The 13,033-nt window shown below is 42.4% G+C and overlaps 1 protein-coding gene across 1 annotated transcript in view; it reads right to left on the bottom strand.

Moving 5' to 3' along the window:
- The window catches only part of LOC120515531 (fibrocystin-L-like), a 146,851-nt gene that overhangs the window by 50,672 nt on the left and 83,146 nt on the right, over positions 1 to 13,033 (bottom strand). The window contains 6 exon segments of the mRNA XM_039736592.1: positions 130 to 257; positions 4,159 to 4,344; positions 6,062 to 7,094; positions 7,951 to 8,087; positions 9,826 to 10,067; positions 11,675 to 11,804. Coding sequence (XP_039592526.1) covers positions 130 to 257; positions 4,159 to 4,344; positions 6,062 to 7,094; positions 7,951 to 8,087; positions 9,826 to 10,067; positions 11,675 to 11,804 — 1,856 coding nt within the window.

Raw genomic sequence — 13,033 nt, 5'->3', positions numbered from 1 at the left:
ATCCATTGATGCTGAAAGTAATGCTGAGGGTCTCCTGTACGGCTCACTCTGTTTATGCCAAGAGGAGGCACACAGCACCTGCCAATAAACAGTTTTCAAGTTAGCTTTCTTCTGCAATCGTCAGCTTACCTTAAATCCAGAGAACGTCGCCCCATACAACAAGGTGTTGGTGGGTCCTAAAACGGGGAAATTCTGAAAGGTCCAGTTAAAGGTTTGCCCATCAGGAATGAGTGCCATGCCATAAACTATACTGGTACCTTAAATACAAAAGAAGGGCCACCATTACAACAAGAAGAGAGTGCGGCTGTAGATCTGAGAATCGTGGAAAACATAAAAGACACCAAAGATGCTTTTTCATTCTCCATGTTCATGTAAACTTCTCATCACCATTATTACTCACAGTCTGAACAACCTCACAAGTTAGATTTGTATTTATTTATTTACTTCTTTATAATTACTTAATTTATTATCAGCTCAAGCACCTAAACCAATCCCAAGGAGTGCTGGTCCACTTTCATAGTGTCGACATTGGAAGTGACCACTCGGAGTTTGGCGGTGTGTTTCCCAGACACCCAAGCATCATCTCAATTTTCAAGCAGGTGCTTTGATCCGTGTGATGTGTGCAGTTTTAGGCAGAGCTAAAGCAACTCCACCTCCTGAACATGAGAAGGTTGACATTTTTTTCTCCTAAATACAATCTATGGATAAAAGTGTGTGGACATATGATGGGGTTTCAGGTGTTTCATAGTTAACATGTTGTAAATAGATGGACGCTAGGTGGCACTGTTGCCCCTTTTTCCCAACAAACAGACACAGGAGATAGGTTAAGACACTAAGAAGCTCTTTAATTTCTTCTTTAAATGGTACCCTTCAAGCACCACCGCCACCAATACACAGGCAAGAAACACTAATCACAATAATAATCAACACGATTCTTTGTCTCTCTCTCTCTCTTTATATCACCTCCAAACCTCCCAGCAAGCTCCATCCTACACCTTCCAACTCCAGCTCTCTTGCTTGGTTCCCAACAGTACTTTATATAGTCCTGGGTCAGATGGGACTTCCGTCTTCGTGACTTTGGAGTACTTCCAAGCTATGTGGACAGTAAAAATTCCCCGGTTTCCCTGCAGCATCTCCTGCCAGCACCCATGGTACCCAGCAGGGTTGTGAAGCCAAACTCCAGATCCCAGGGTGCCCTGTGGGAATCTGGGGGACCGCTATGCTGCAGGAAAGTCTCCATCTATCATCCCGGCTGGGGTGAGCTGCCGACTGTCCATCACAATGTGCATTAGGTCAGGCACATTGCCATGCAAGGAGCCACAAAGTGGTAGAGCACATAGGGCCTTTTCTCAGTGATCATCACTCACCACAGAGTTCCAACCTGCTTCAGCATAAGAAATGTGCATCGGGACCTTCATGACATGGCTTTACACGGCTGAGCAGGTGCACACAACACCTAAGATCACAACATACAATGGTAAGCATTGGCTGGAGGGGTGTAAATCAGCTTTTCTCAACCACTGGGTGGGTCACAGATTGCTGTCTTTGGGTCACAAGTGCCTCTTCTTGGGTTTCAAGCACACATGAAACAGCCCCGCACTCCTACCCACCTTGGTTCCACCGAACAGATCAACAGCAAAGCGTGTTAAGTGTTCCCGTTTACAAACCCAAGGATGATTCCCCCCTCATTCTTCAATTGCTGGCTTTGGGTTGTTGGTGAACTTAGAAAGGTATAACTGGGTCGGTCTCGAGGGGATGCAGGTTCAGAACCACTGGTGTCAACCACACTGCCATTGGACTCTACTGACAAACCCTGACCAGAAGATGTCAGAGACCTGCCTGTGAGATGAGGCTGCAGAAGTTCAGTCAAGTAAGTTTGACCATGTTGGGCATTAAAAGTGAGAAGCAGGTTTTAACAAACAGTTTCATGGGAATCCAGTGCAAAGAAAGCAGGATGGGAGTGATGTGAGATCTTTGAGATGATCTAGTCAAGATCCGTGTAGCAGCATTCTAGACCAATTGTAGGTGATCCCGTGGAGATGTTCATCAACTAGTTCATTCTGTGCAATAGTCAATCTACTGCGATGGGATTAGCACTTTCTGTCAGACTTTTATTTTATTTTTTATACGATTTTCTTTGGTTTGTTTCCTTTGTTATGTTATGATGTCGGTTGAATGCACTCTTTGTTTTAAAAAAAAAACTGAGTACATGCAACAAACACTTTGGAATGTGCGTGTTGATCGTGACTCTCTGGAGTGAGCGTCTGGTGTGCAATTATGAATAGTCTACATTCACAGCACTGAGCATTCACCCCAAACTCCTGCCTAAAGTAACGCTGAGTTACCGACAACCATTCTGGGCATTGAACAAATTCATAGATGACAGAAGGCCCCTAATAATTGAAACATCACCTACTTAATTCTTAGTGAATTCACAAATACATACACAGATGGGTCTCAGGTTACAGTGGTCTCGACTTAATAACGATTCCACATATGCAAACAATCACAGAAAACTCTAAGCTTTTTGAATGTTGGTTCATTTTTTATCTACTGACTTTTTACATACAATACAATTCAATTTATTTTTGTATAGCCCAAAATCACACAAGAAGTGCCACAATGGGCTTTAAGAGGCCCTGCTGGGGGGTCTTGACTCTCTAAGAAGACAAATAACCCCCAAAAAATGGATGAAACCTCAGGAAAGGCAGTTCAAAGAGAGACCCCTTTCCAGGTAGGCTGGGCGTGCAGTGGGTGTCAAAAAAGAAAAAGGGGGTCAATACAATACAATACAATTCACAGAACAGAACACAAGTCATCCTCAATAAGATATAATAGTTCAATAGCAATATTACAAGTACAGAGCAGAATTCAACAGTAGATGATATCCCATAATACGATTGGTGTGCTTACGAATCAGTCAGTCTAGTTTTAACACCGCTGAACACACAGCTGCCATCACAAACACGTACACTTCAGCACGTTCTCTGTCACGGTCTGTGCCTTTCTTCAGACGTGTCACTGAATGTAAATGGAGTTGCGGGCAGCAGCACAATGAGCTCACGTACAGGGCACAGTCCTCAGGTGATGGAAAACGTTGGCTGCAGTCCCTGTTTGAAGAACCTGGCCTGTACTTCTTTGCAGTGGCATTGGAGTCTTTACTGTTGTTATAACTCTGCCAGGGTTCATGTTTTGTGCCTCTTGTTTATTCTTGATTCTTTCATTTATGTTGCTTATGTGCACCATTGTTTAGTTTTGGTTTTATCAATGTATATAAGCTTCCTTTGTTATGTTCTGTGTAATTTGTGGGTGGTTCCCCAAGAGGTGGGACCAATCACTGCCAAGAACTGTCCTCTGCCCTATAAATCCAAAGGTGGTTCATTTCGTATGAGCTTCGCAGTTTTGCTGAGTTTCTTCTGTTCTTATTGTAAATTATTGGATTTCAGAGACTTGTTTGCTTGGTCTTTTAACTATTCTTTTGGATTCTTGCTTTGGGACGTTATTTACTTTGGATTGCCTTATTGTTTTAGGTGACTCTATTTTGTATCTTTGTGCTCTAGGCAGCGTCTACGGCTTTTTTGTTTTTAGGTTGTTTTTTTGGTGAAGAATAAATCTTTTATTGTATAGAAGTCGACAGTACAAGGCTCTTTTTGTCCCTAGCCAGGGTTTTCAATGGGATTTTCGGAAGTGCTTTTAGGACACCCAGTCATAACCGTCGTGTTCTTCTATGTTGTACTTTTAGCAGTCTTTAAACGATTCATGCTTGGCATTTTGTTTTTTGTTTTTTTAATGTTTTATTTCTTACAGTTTATATGTCTGTTTTTTTCACAGTTTTAAACCCCATTGTAGAAGTAAAAAAAATGCAGCTAGGCAATAGGGTTAACATTAGAGTTAAAAAGTTAGAACAGTTTGACACATGATGTTATAGTTCATGTTGTCTTTGACAAATTTGGGTTTAACCTGGACGTCAATTTAAATATTCTGGCCCTCATGATAAAGTATTTTAAAAACCCTGATTTAAACATTTCAAGCATCAATATGGATGTTCAGAGCCAATGGTTTTAAAACATTCAGCAATACAGACTTAAGAAAAACACATTGCAGATACACTTTGACATATCTTCGTTCATTAAAGAAATAATAAAAATATTACCGTACCAAAGGAGTCGGACAGGAGCACTGGCCCTGATAAATACCAATATGCCAAAATGTTCAAGCGATGGAAGGAGACGGTGGAGTCACAGACTGAGCCACTGTAGCCCGCGCTCCACTCCGGCACTTGAAGCTGACAGTGAGAAGGGTCTAGCAGGGCGCTGTAAGGTATCACCGTGTTATTAGCATGTCCTGAAAATGACATAGAAGATAGTTTTATTGGTTTAAAGTTGTAGAGATGTCTTCAAAAGTGCCTCACCTCACCTCTTCAGCTAACACAAAGGAGACCAAACTCTGAACCAGAGCTGCAAATTCATCTCTTTGTCAATTCCATTGGAGGGTCTGGAGGCCATGCTAGTAGCCTGGGTCTGTGAGGAACCCACCCAAGACAAGATGGCAATCCAAAAAATCCACTTTTGCTCTCAGCTGTTCAGAGACTCAGTTTAGTTCAATCCTGACTGTTACTCCCTGACCAACTGTTCCTGTCTGCACCACTTAACTGGCATCCTGCACTGCAACATCTCAAGTCGAAACCCACAAGTCCCATCTTCAGTCCACTACATTTCACTTTTTTAACTATTCATTTTTCATTATCAATTTTCAAGCCTAATTGTTGGCTTACTTGGAATTCCTTATTTAGGATCTTTTACTTTTGCATTTTGTTTTTCCTCATGATTGTTCCTACTCCTGTGGAATTTTGTCCTTGGGACTTTGTCAACCTTACTGGCCTTTTAGATGCCTGTCTGTCTTCTGACGATGCTCTCAGTTTAATTCATTATGTTCATGAATTACTGTGGACTCGCCCCATGATGCACCTCAGTTTGCAGTTTGTGAACTGTCAGGAGTCCTCTGGAGCCCCACGATGCCTGATTCAGAAGTGGTCTCCTTACAGTGTGAGCTAATAGAGGAACTCCTTGTCAAGTTCACACAGATACCGCTGCTGAACACTGCAAGTGGAGCGCTTTCTGGTGACGTCAGCTGAGCTCCTTCTCTCTCTCAGTAACCACCTTCGCAGCGCGATGTCGTCACTACACTCCACTCGACCAATACTTGTGTATTGGTGTGGATCCGCACCATGAACTGTCTCAGTTTGCAGATTTGCACTGTGGTGAACCCACAACGTGTGGCCCAAAAGCAGTGGCCATACGCTAGAGGCTGAGGGAGACAGGGAGAGCTCAGCTGACATCGCCAGGCGTCACTCCACTCACAGTGTTCAGAAGTAGTATCTGCACTGCGGAGGCTGAGAGTTCTCTTATTATAATAAATGACTTCTCTGTGGGCCTCTGGGGTCACGGCAGGCCACCGGCAGTTCACCACCATGCCAACCTGCAAACTGAGATGGTTCATAGTGTGAGTTCACAGCAATAGATTTGGACCAGTCTATTAGAGCTGCCTACAACACTTGCCTTCAATGTGAAACATCAGAACTAAAATATTGCAGCGTGTAATAATCTGTACAGATGGCAGCACAGTATCCATGGACAGTTGAATTCTGCAGTCACAGCTGAGGTGATCATTGAAGTCTGTGAAAGACCATCCATGGCTGCTGCCACCACTTAGCCACCTCTCATTAACGAAGCCATTTCAGACAATTGTTATCCAGAAGTTCCAGCTCTGGCTTGCCGTGACTTCATTTACCTCCCTTGTTCTAACGTGTCAGAGAGGCTGCTCATCTTGAAGGCTGAGTGTTTAGGTGACCATGAGTGGGCTACAGTAGGGGTTTAACTACGCACGTTAATGGGTCACATGTTTAGGGGTCCCCATCTGTATATTCAGACACGCTGCCGTACCTGTGAAGTGTTTCTCACTGATCTGATGCTCTGTATGCCCTGTCATCCCAACACTCACAGATAGTGAGATACACCCAATGGCGAGGGCTCTAAGAAGACACACAACTCTAAATGCTTACCTGAAAGAGACCCGTCAGTGTCCATCAGAGCTGCTTCATGCTCCCTTGTGAAGCCGGCCTTGTTGGTGGTATTAAAATACTGAACTCCACTAAATTTAACTCTCCAGCCTCCACAGCTGGTGTAGCCACAACTTGAATCAACCGCTGATAAGCCCATGGCAGCACAGCTCGAGCGGTCAAAGTTGATAAATTTAATTCCTGCGACGGTCAGTCCGTCATCTAATGGAAGTACAATTCCCCTCTGAGTGCAGTTGCCGGGCAGAAGGCCGAGTTCATCCAAATGACCAATCACAGTGGAATTGATGATCATGGCACCACCCGCTTCACCCCAGCCTCTAACATAGTTAGTTTGAAGTCGTTTCATTTCAATTCCAGCAAGTTCGTTATTCACCATCAGGAAATTCTTGAACTGCAGCGCTCCGGCGTTGAGCCACTCGGCTCCTTTCAGACAATTCCAAGTCGTCAGAGAGTCAAAAACAGCCGGCTGGGGGTTATACCAGTTGCAGTACCCTTGCTGCATTGGGTAATATTGTTCAAAAATCCACAATCCATACCAGCCTTGAGAGTGAACAGAGTTGTTATAAAACTGTCCTAGTATCTCATTCTTCTCACAAATGTTAGCGTCATGCAGTTCTCCAGTGACGCTGTCTTGAAGTCGATACCAGAAGCCAATATGACTTCCTCCAGCTACTGCGTTGTGCCGAATTGTGTTGTTGGGATTGCTTATCCAGAAGGCAGCCGGTGTGATATCATCATTTAAGAGACTGGTACTCTGCATCACAAACACTGCCAGGTTGTACTGAAGGACATTTCCTGTCTCGCTGCCATCTTCAAAGATAAGCGCGCCTCCCATGATGTCGTAGATGACGTTTCTCTCGACTAAGAGATTAGAGGTCTTGTACATAGCGACTGCTCTGTTGTACGTCTGGTGAATGCTGCAGCCTCTGACGTAAGAGGTGAACTTAAGGTCTCCCATGAGGTGCCAGTTTATGGGGTAACGCCCAAGTCTGAAGGCTTGTCCAGCATGAAATACCTGCAAGGATGAGGAAGAACATTTTGTTTTAGATGTGAAATTATTTGAATGGATCACCTACTGAACATTTTTTTATTAGAGCGGCCATTTTTATTGTCATATTAATGTATTTTGAGCATGTCATAGGGATTTCCATAGGATGGCTTCTTGTGGAGATGATCTGCGCATGTTCCATTGAGTGTAGACCCTGCAGCAGTTCCCTGACTTGGTGGGGGGAATGACATCTCTCGGCTAGTTTGGGAACTCTTTGGAATTCCCCCAGCTGGACCTAGAATCTGTAGATGAGGCCTGGGAAGTCTGGGCTGACCTGCAGTCACCACAACCTTCATCAGGAAAAGTGATTGAGAAAATGAGATGAGGTAAGTGGAGTTAATAATATCAGCATTAGAGACGCTGCCCTTACAAGATTTAAAAATCTTGAAATTCATGGTTCCTTGGGTTCAGTCCAGCAGTGCCGCAGTGGTGGTAGAGGTTAGTGTTCCAACCAAATTTCTTAATTAGAAACCAATTATTGCTACTGAATGTTCTGTGAAAACTAATAAAACTGTAGGTCACCTGGAAAACGTTAACCAGTAGAGAAAAGCAAAACCAAGGAAACCTCGGTCTAAGGTCTAAACTGGGAAGTCAACCAAAGCACTAGACAAAACCAGGGCCAAAAAGTTAAGAAATCCCAGCAATCCAAGCTATTAAGAACACAGAGTCTTTCAGAGCTTCCATCCACAATCTTAGAGTACACAATGAAAGTGGAAACAGCTTATAGAGGGTCCCGTGAGTGACATCATCAATTTTCAGAAACCAAACCCCTAAAAGCCTATCATTGAAAATGACCCCTAAAGTGGCAGAACAGCTGACTTACTTCCACATATTCAATTCGGCCAATGGCTGAGATCTGATTAGGCTGAGGTGTGCTGAACATGATGCACCCACCAAACTGGTCACTGCCAACTTGGTCACCGTATCTTCCCTGAAAACAGGTCTGCACAGCAAATTCACCTGTAAAGTACAAAGGTGGGTTCCAGTTAGAGATTACGGTTTAAACACTGAGCCAATAAATCAGATCAGTGATGTGGCAGGGAGGCAGTTAGTGCTGCTGCTCAGGACTGAAGGTTCTGCCCGTGTCACACTCAATTTCTTATGTAGAGAACTTCTCTACCGCAAACCAAAGGCATACAATGCAGGTTAAATGGCGCTGCTGAATTGTGCACTTGTGCACACAAAGACAGACCGCTCTGCCATTCAGGGTTGCTTGGTGCCTTGAACCCAGTACACCCAGTATAAGTGACAGTATTTTGATTCACTTTACTGATTTGATTCTTTCAAATCTCTTGATTTAATTGATTTAGCAATAGGACTCAAAGCGAGCTTATATGGAAAGTATGGTTAAGACTGAATTCCATTCTGATCACATTTCAAATATATAATTAAATAACACATACATTATTATTATACATATTAAATAATATATTTACCATGCTGTTAATTCATATGACATTGTCCTCTTTCAGTACACAAAGTAGGACAACACAATTAAAATTCCTGATTAAAATAAGACAATGCGACAGAGAATTGTAAGTGAATGAGAATTGTACAAGTCATTCTTGGGTAATGATTAGTTCACACATCAAATGAGCAAGAACCTTGAGTCTCGTTCTCAGGTAATGATTCAGTTGACAAACCACATCAATGAGAATTGTGAGACTCATTCTCAAGAAACAATTCAGTTTGCAAATCAAATGAATGAGAATCAGGAGACTTGTTCTCATTTAATGATTCAGTTTGCTAATCAATTGTACCAGAATCGTGAAACCCATTCTTAGGTTATGATTCAATTTGCAAACCAAATGAATGAGAATCGCTAAACTTGTTCTCAAGTAAGGATTTGGTTTGAACTTGAAAAATCATGCCAGTGTATTCAATGAGCCATAAAAAAGTGTGTCTGTTGAAGTAAATTTGAAGGCAAATAATTGTTAAAAATAACAAATAATAATTTGATAAGTTTTAATTTTGTGTGACTCATTTGTTCACTGTAATAAGGGATATAAACTTAATATAGTTAAAAAAAATATCTAGTAACAAATTGTATAAAAAAAACAACTGGTAGGTAATATAAATGTATTCTTCTCTTCTTCTCATTCACTGGTAATGATTCATTCCAGACCTCATAATAATTATAAGTGAAGTGAACAAGAGTCATGAATCAGATCTATCTGTGAAATCAAAGACAACTAACATCATGACGCATGTGCTACAGCACTCCTGTTGAGCTCCACTGAATCAGTTTGGTGGTGATTGTGAGTTGCTTTGTATAACTCCGTGAAAACAGTCGTTCATAAAGAGGGAATTGTTCCCTGGATTGCCAATCGTGGCTCAGTAGTGCGAGAACAATCATTGACTTCCTGCAAGAAATGAATTTCTGTACGGCTAATTCTCGTTTATCATGGTGCACATGACTGGTCGAACATGTAACTAACGATTTTACAGGTTTCTGGACATGTGACTGTAGTATGACTATGATAACTGCTACAACGCTGGGTTAGCAAATGAATGGAGCGATGGTTGACGCTAACTTGTGGTACATCAGCGCTGAGACCAGAGTCTCTTTCCCTAACTTTAGTAGTCATAGTCTGAACATGTACTGTAGGATTACAATGTTAACGTTACTAATAAAAATCAAAGACAAATAGCTGATAATCTTAATAGCAGAATATAAAGTACACAGTAAAATACATACCAGGATCAAATCCATCAGGACAGGCTGGCATGTTGTCTTCCCACTCAACATTTTCGGAGCCTCGGATGACAACGTTACGAGTTAAAAGTCCAACTTCTGCTCTCGCTTCAAAGTGTTGTCCGTCTGGTGTTCTGACAGAAACTCCTAAATGTGTATACATGAGGGGGTTGGTCAGATTCACCGTTGTTCCATCTGAGGATATGGACTCAATTACCATCAGCTCGTTTTCATTCTGGCTCAGCCTGAAACATAAATTTATATTTTCATAAGCTTAGGGTTTCAACGTCCTCATTTTAACTTACAAATTCTTAAATGGCCAAAACCCTGCTTAGGTATCAGAGCTTATCTTACTTATCTGAACACCGCATTACTTTCAAACCTGAGCACACATTGAGATCTCAAGATGGCAGTCAGCTTAAGATTCCAAGGATTAATAAAATAACAGTGGGAAGTCGAGCCTTTACATACAGGGCCCCAAAGCTGTGGACTGATCTGCTGGTTACTATAAGAGGAGCCCCTTCAGTCTCGACTTTTAAATCAGGCTGAAGACTCAGAGCCTTTGTCTGGAATACCCTGCCTAGAGCTGCCGATTAGTAGTGCACACTACATCTTTGTTTGTTAGACATTTATACAGAATCTTCACAATATTTTAAAACCATTACCAACCCTCATCTCTTCTGTTTCTCTTCTTGGTATCTGGATGTGGCATTTTGTGCCACTGCTCTACTTCCAGGCTAAACCCCTGCATATGGAAAGATCTCAGATAAAGGAGGATTCTCTCATCAGATTGGACAGCCAGCACAGACTCCACTAATCAAAAACCCAGAAGCAGGTAGGCAACCAGTTGGTCGAGGTCTCCAGGACTGAGACTTTGTCTTTGCCTTTCTCTTTTACAATTGTAATCTCTTCTGTTGTCAAACAACAAGACTCTTTTTGACAGCATTCCTGTTCTTTTGTGGCAAATGGCAGGTTTCAGTTTCTGTCAAAGCAGAGCACAATATGCTGCACTGGTCACTGATTGTTGGTCTTCCTGAAAATGTCCCAAAAGAAAGTCATCAGGATTTTCCAGGTGGAGGGCTGTTGTTTGAATGTCTACTTTACTGGACAAGACGGGTGTTTCCACTGCATGCTTTTGTCTCTTGCTTCCCAGCTCGCAGTGTTGAATGCATGTCTCATCTCTGGCGAAAATCTGCTCCAAAACACTTGGATCTTCTTCATAATGTTCCAGGAGTTGAGTCGCAACCTCCATGCGCTGTTGCTTGTGCAGATTAGTAAGCTGTTTATGTAACCATCTTGTGCCAACCTTATGGTACCCCAAGCACTATGGCTGGGGACAGATCCATAGTTGATACCCAAATGTGCAGCAATGGTGGACAATGTAATCCATCAGTCTTCTGATGAAGGAATTCACTGTCTCAATGTGGGCTTGTACACACAATGATGATGGTCAACCAAATCAAGCGACATCGGTTAGACTTGTACTTCTGGCTTTAACCCTTTCTGAGCAAACATAGATTCTTTCTTGAGTCATGATGTTTTCACTTCTGTACTCAGCCAACATCCTTTGGCAAATTTCAGCAGACTTCACTCAAAGAAACCTGAATATGGAGCGATCTTCATCAATGATGCATTCCCACAGTGGAGCGACCATGTTCATTTGACCTTGGCTTTACTGAGACTAATGGCAGGGCGCTGCACCATGCATATTCAAACTACTCATAATCCACTGAGAACATATTGTATTATGTCAGCTTCTATCCGTTGTGGATACCGCGTTATTTTCAAATTACCATGACTTTTGAATTTACACTCGTACTTTGAGTTGAAGGTATCCAGTATTGCTGTTTACCTGTCTCCGGTGGATGCAATGACAATTTCATCACCAGCTTTCCATGTCACGGGATTCTGGAGCTCCACGATGGTCGAGCCGGCCTCTGCGGTTTCAGCCAGTCGGGTCCAAGTGAATGGAACGGGTGTACCTGGAAAGAGGAAGACATCTTTGATCAAACTTTCATCTGTGGCTTCTTTTATCATGGCACAGTGAAAAAAGAAATGCCAGAGAAGTGAAATTCTCAACATCAATACACTCACTGCCTCGGGTTATACATTCTAATTTTCCCAAAGAAAATATTTGAAAGGAAAAACCTCATCCAAAACCACCAGTTTTAAGGGAAGATGTTTTCAGGCAAGCCGTAAACGAAGAATTAAAAAAATAATAACAATAACAATAAATATTTATATATTATTTGCTTAGGAGTCACTTTTTTTCCAAGGTGACTTGCAAAAGTGGTCAACATAAACAATCTGGGGGCAGTTTGGGAACAAGTGTGACAAAGCAAGAATGTAAAATTGCTCATCACAAGTGAAGAACTCAGAACAAAATCTAAGAAATGTATTTAGATTTGGTTGCATAAACCTAATAAACCCAGTATTAGTTAGAAATTCACACGTCAAGAGAGCCGTCCAACGCTTCTTAAACTCTTTGAGGATGTCAGCCGTTCAGATAGAGGTGGACACCTCGTTCCACCAGCCAGGAGTTACACATGAAAAGAGAGCAGGTTGAGATTTAATGGCACACTGAGATGGCATCACCTGAAGCCATTTATCAGCAGACGTGAGCTGGCGAGAAGGAGGTGCTACATATGTGCTTTAGGGGAATCACCCTCCATGTTCCTCCCAGGTATGTAGTTCCACCCAGGACCAAGAGGGGCTTTGCCTCTAACTTTCTTGTCCTTTACTTCCTCCACAGTGCAGAGAATCCACCCAGTGAAAGTAACAAACTCCACCCCTTCCAGTTCCAGAGCTATATGAACACGTCCAATCACAATGAGGCATCACTTCTATCCACAGCAACGAGAGCTAAGGAGCTCCATGACTTTCAGATGGCAGACAAGAAGCCTGATTAATACCAGCCGCTTTATTCTCATGCCAATAGTTTTTGTTTCCTTTTACGCAACTAAGCACTTGTTTTTAATTGGAAACAAAAGTAAATGGGGATGGCCGGGTTGGCGTCCCAGAAATTAATTTGCGCTTGAGCTTGTTATTCACTCTGATGACCTAACAAGTGTCTTTGTGGGCAAGCATCAAGGATTAGATCTTAATAAGTGCTGCTACTGGGAGCCAGCATACGACTGGTTTTCATGGCAGCACATGCTGGTATTCTTGTTAGCAGAGAGCTGTAGTTGTCAAGATGTGACAGACCAAAAGC

This window comes from Polypterus senegalus, chromosome 15, assembly GCF_016835505.1.
Source record: "Polypterus senegalus isolate Bchr_013 chromosome 15, ASM1683550v1, whole genome shotgun sequence".
NCBI classification, from domain to species: domain Eukaryota; kingdom Metazoa; phylum Chordata; class Cladistia; order Polypteriformes; family Polypteridae; genus Polypterus; species Polypterus senegalus.
This window is presented reverse-complemented; position numbering and strand designations above follow the sequence as displayed.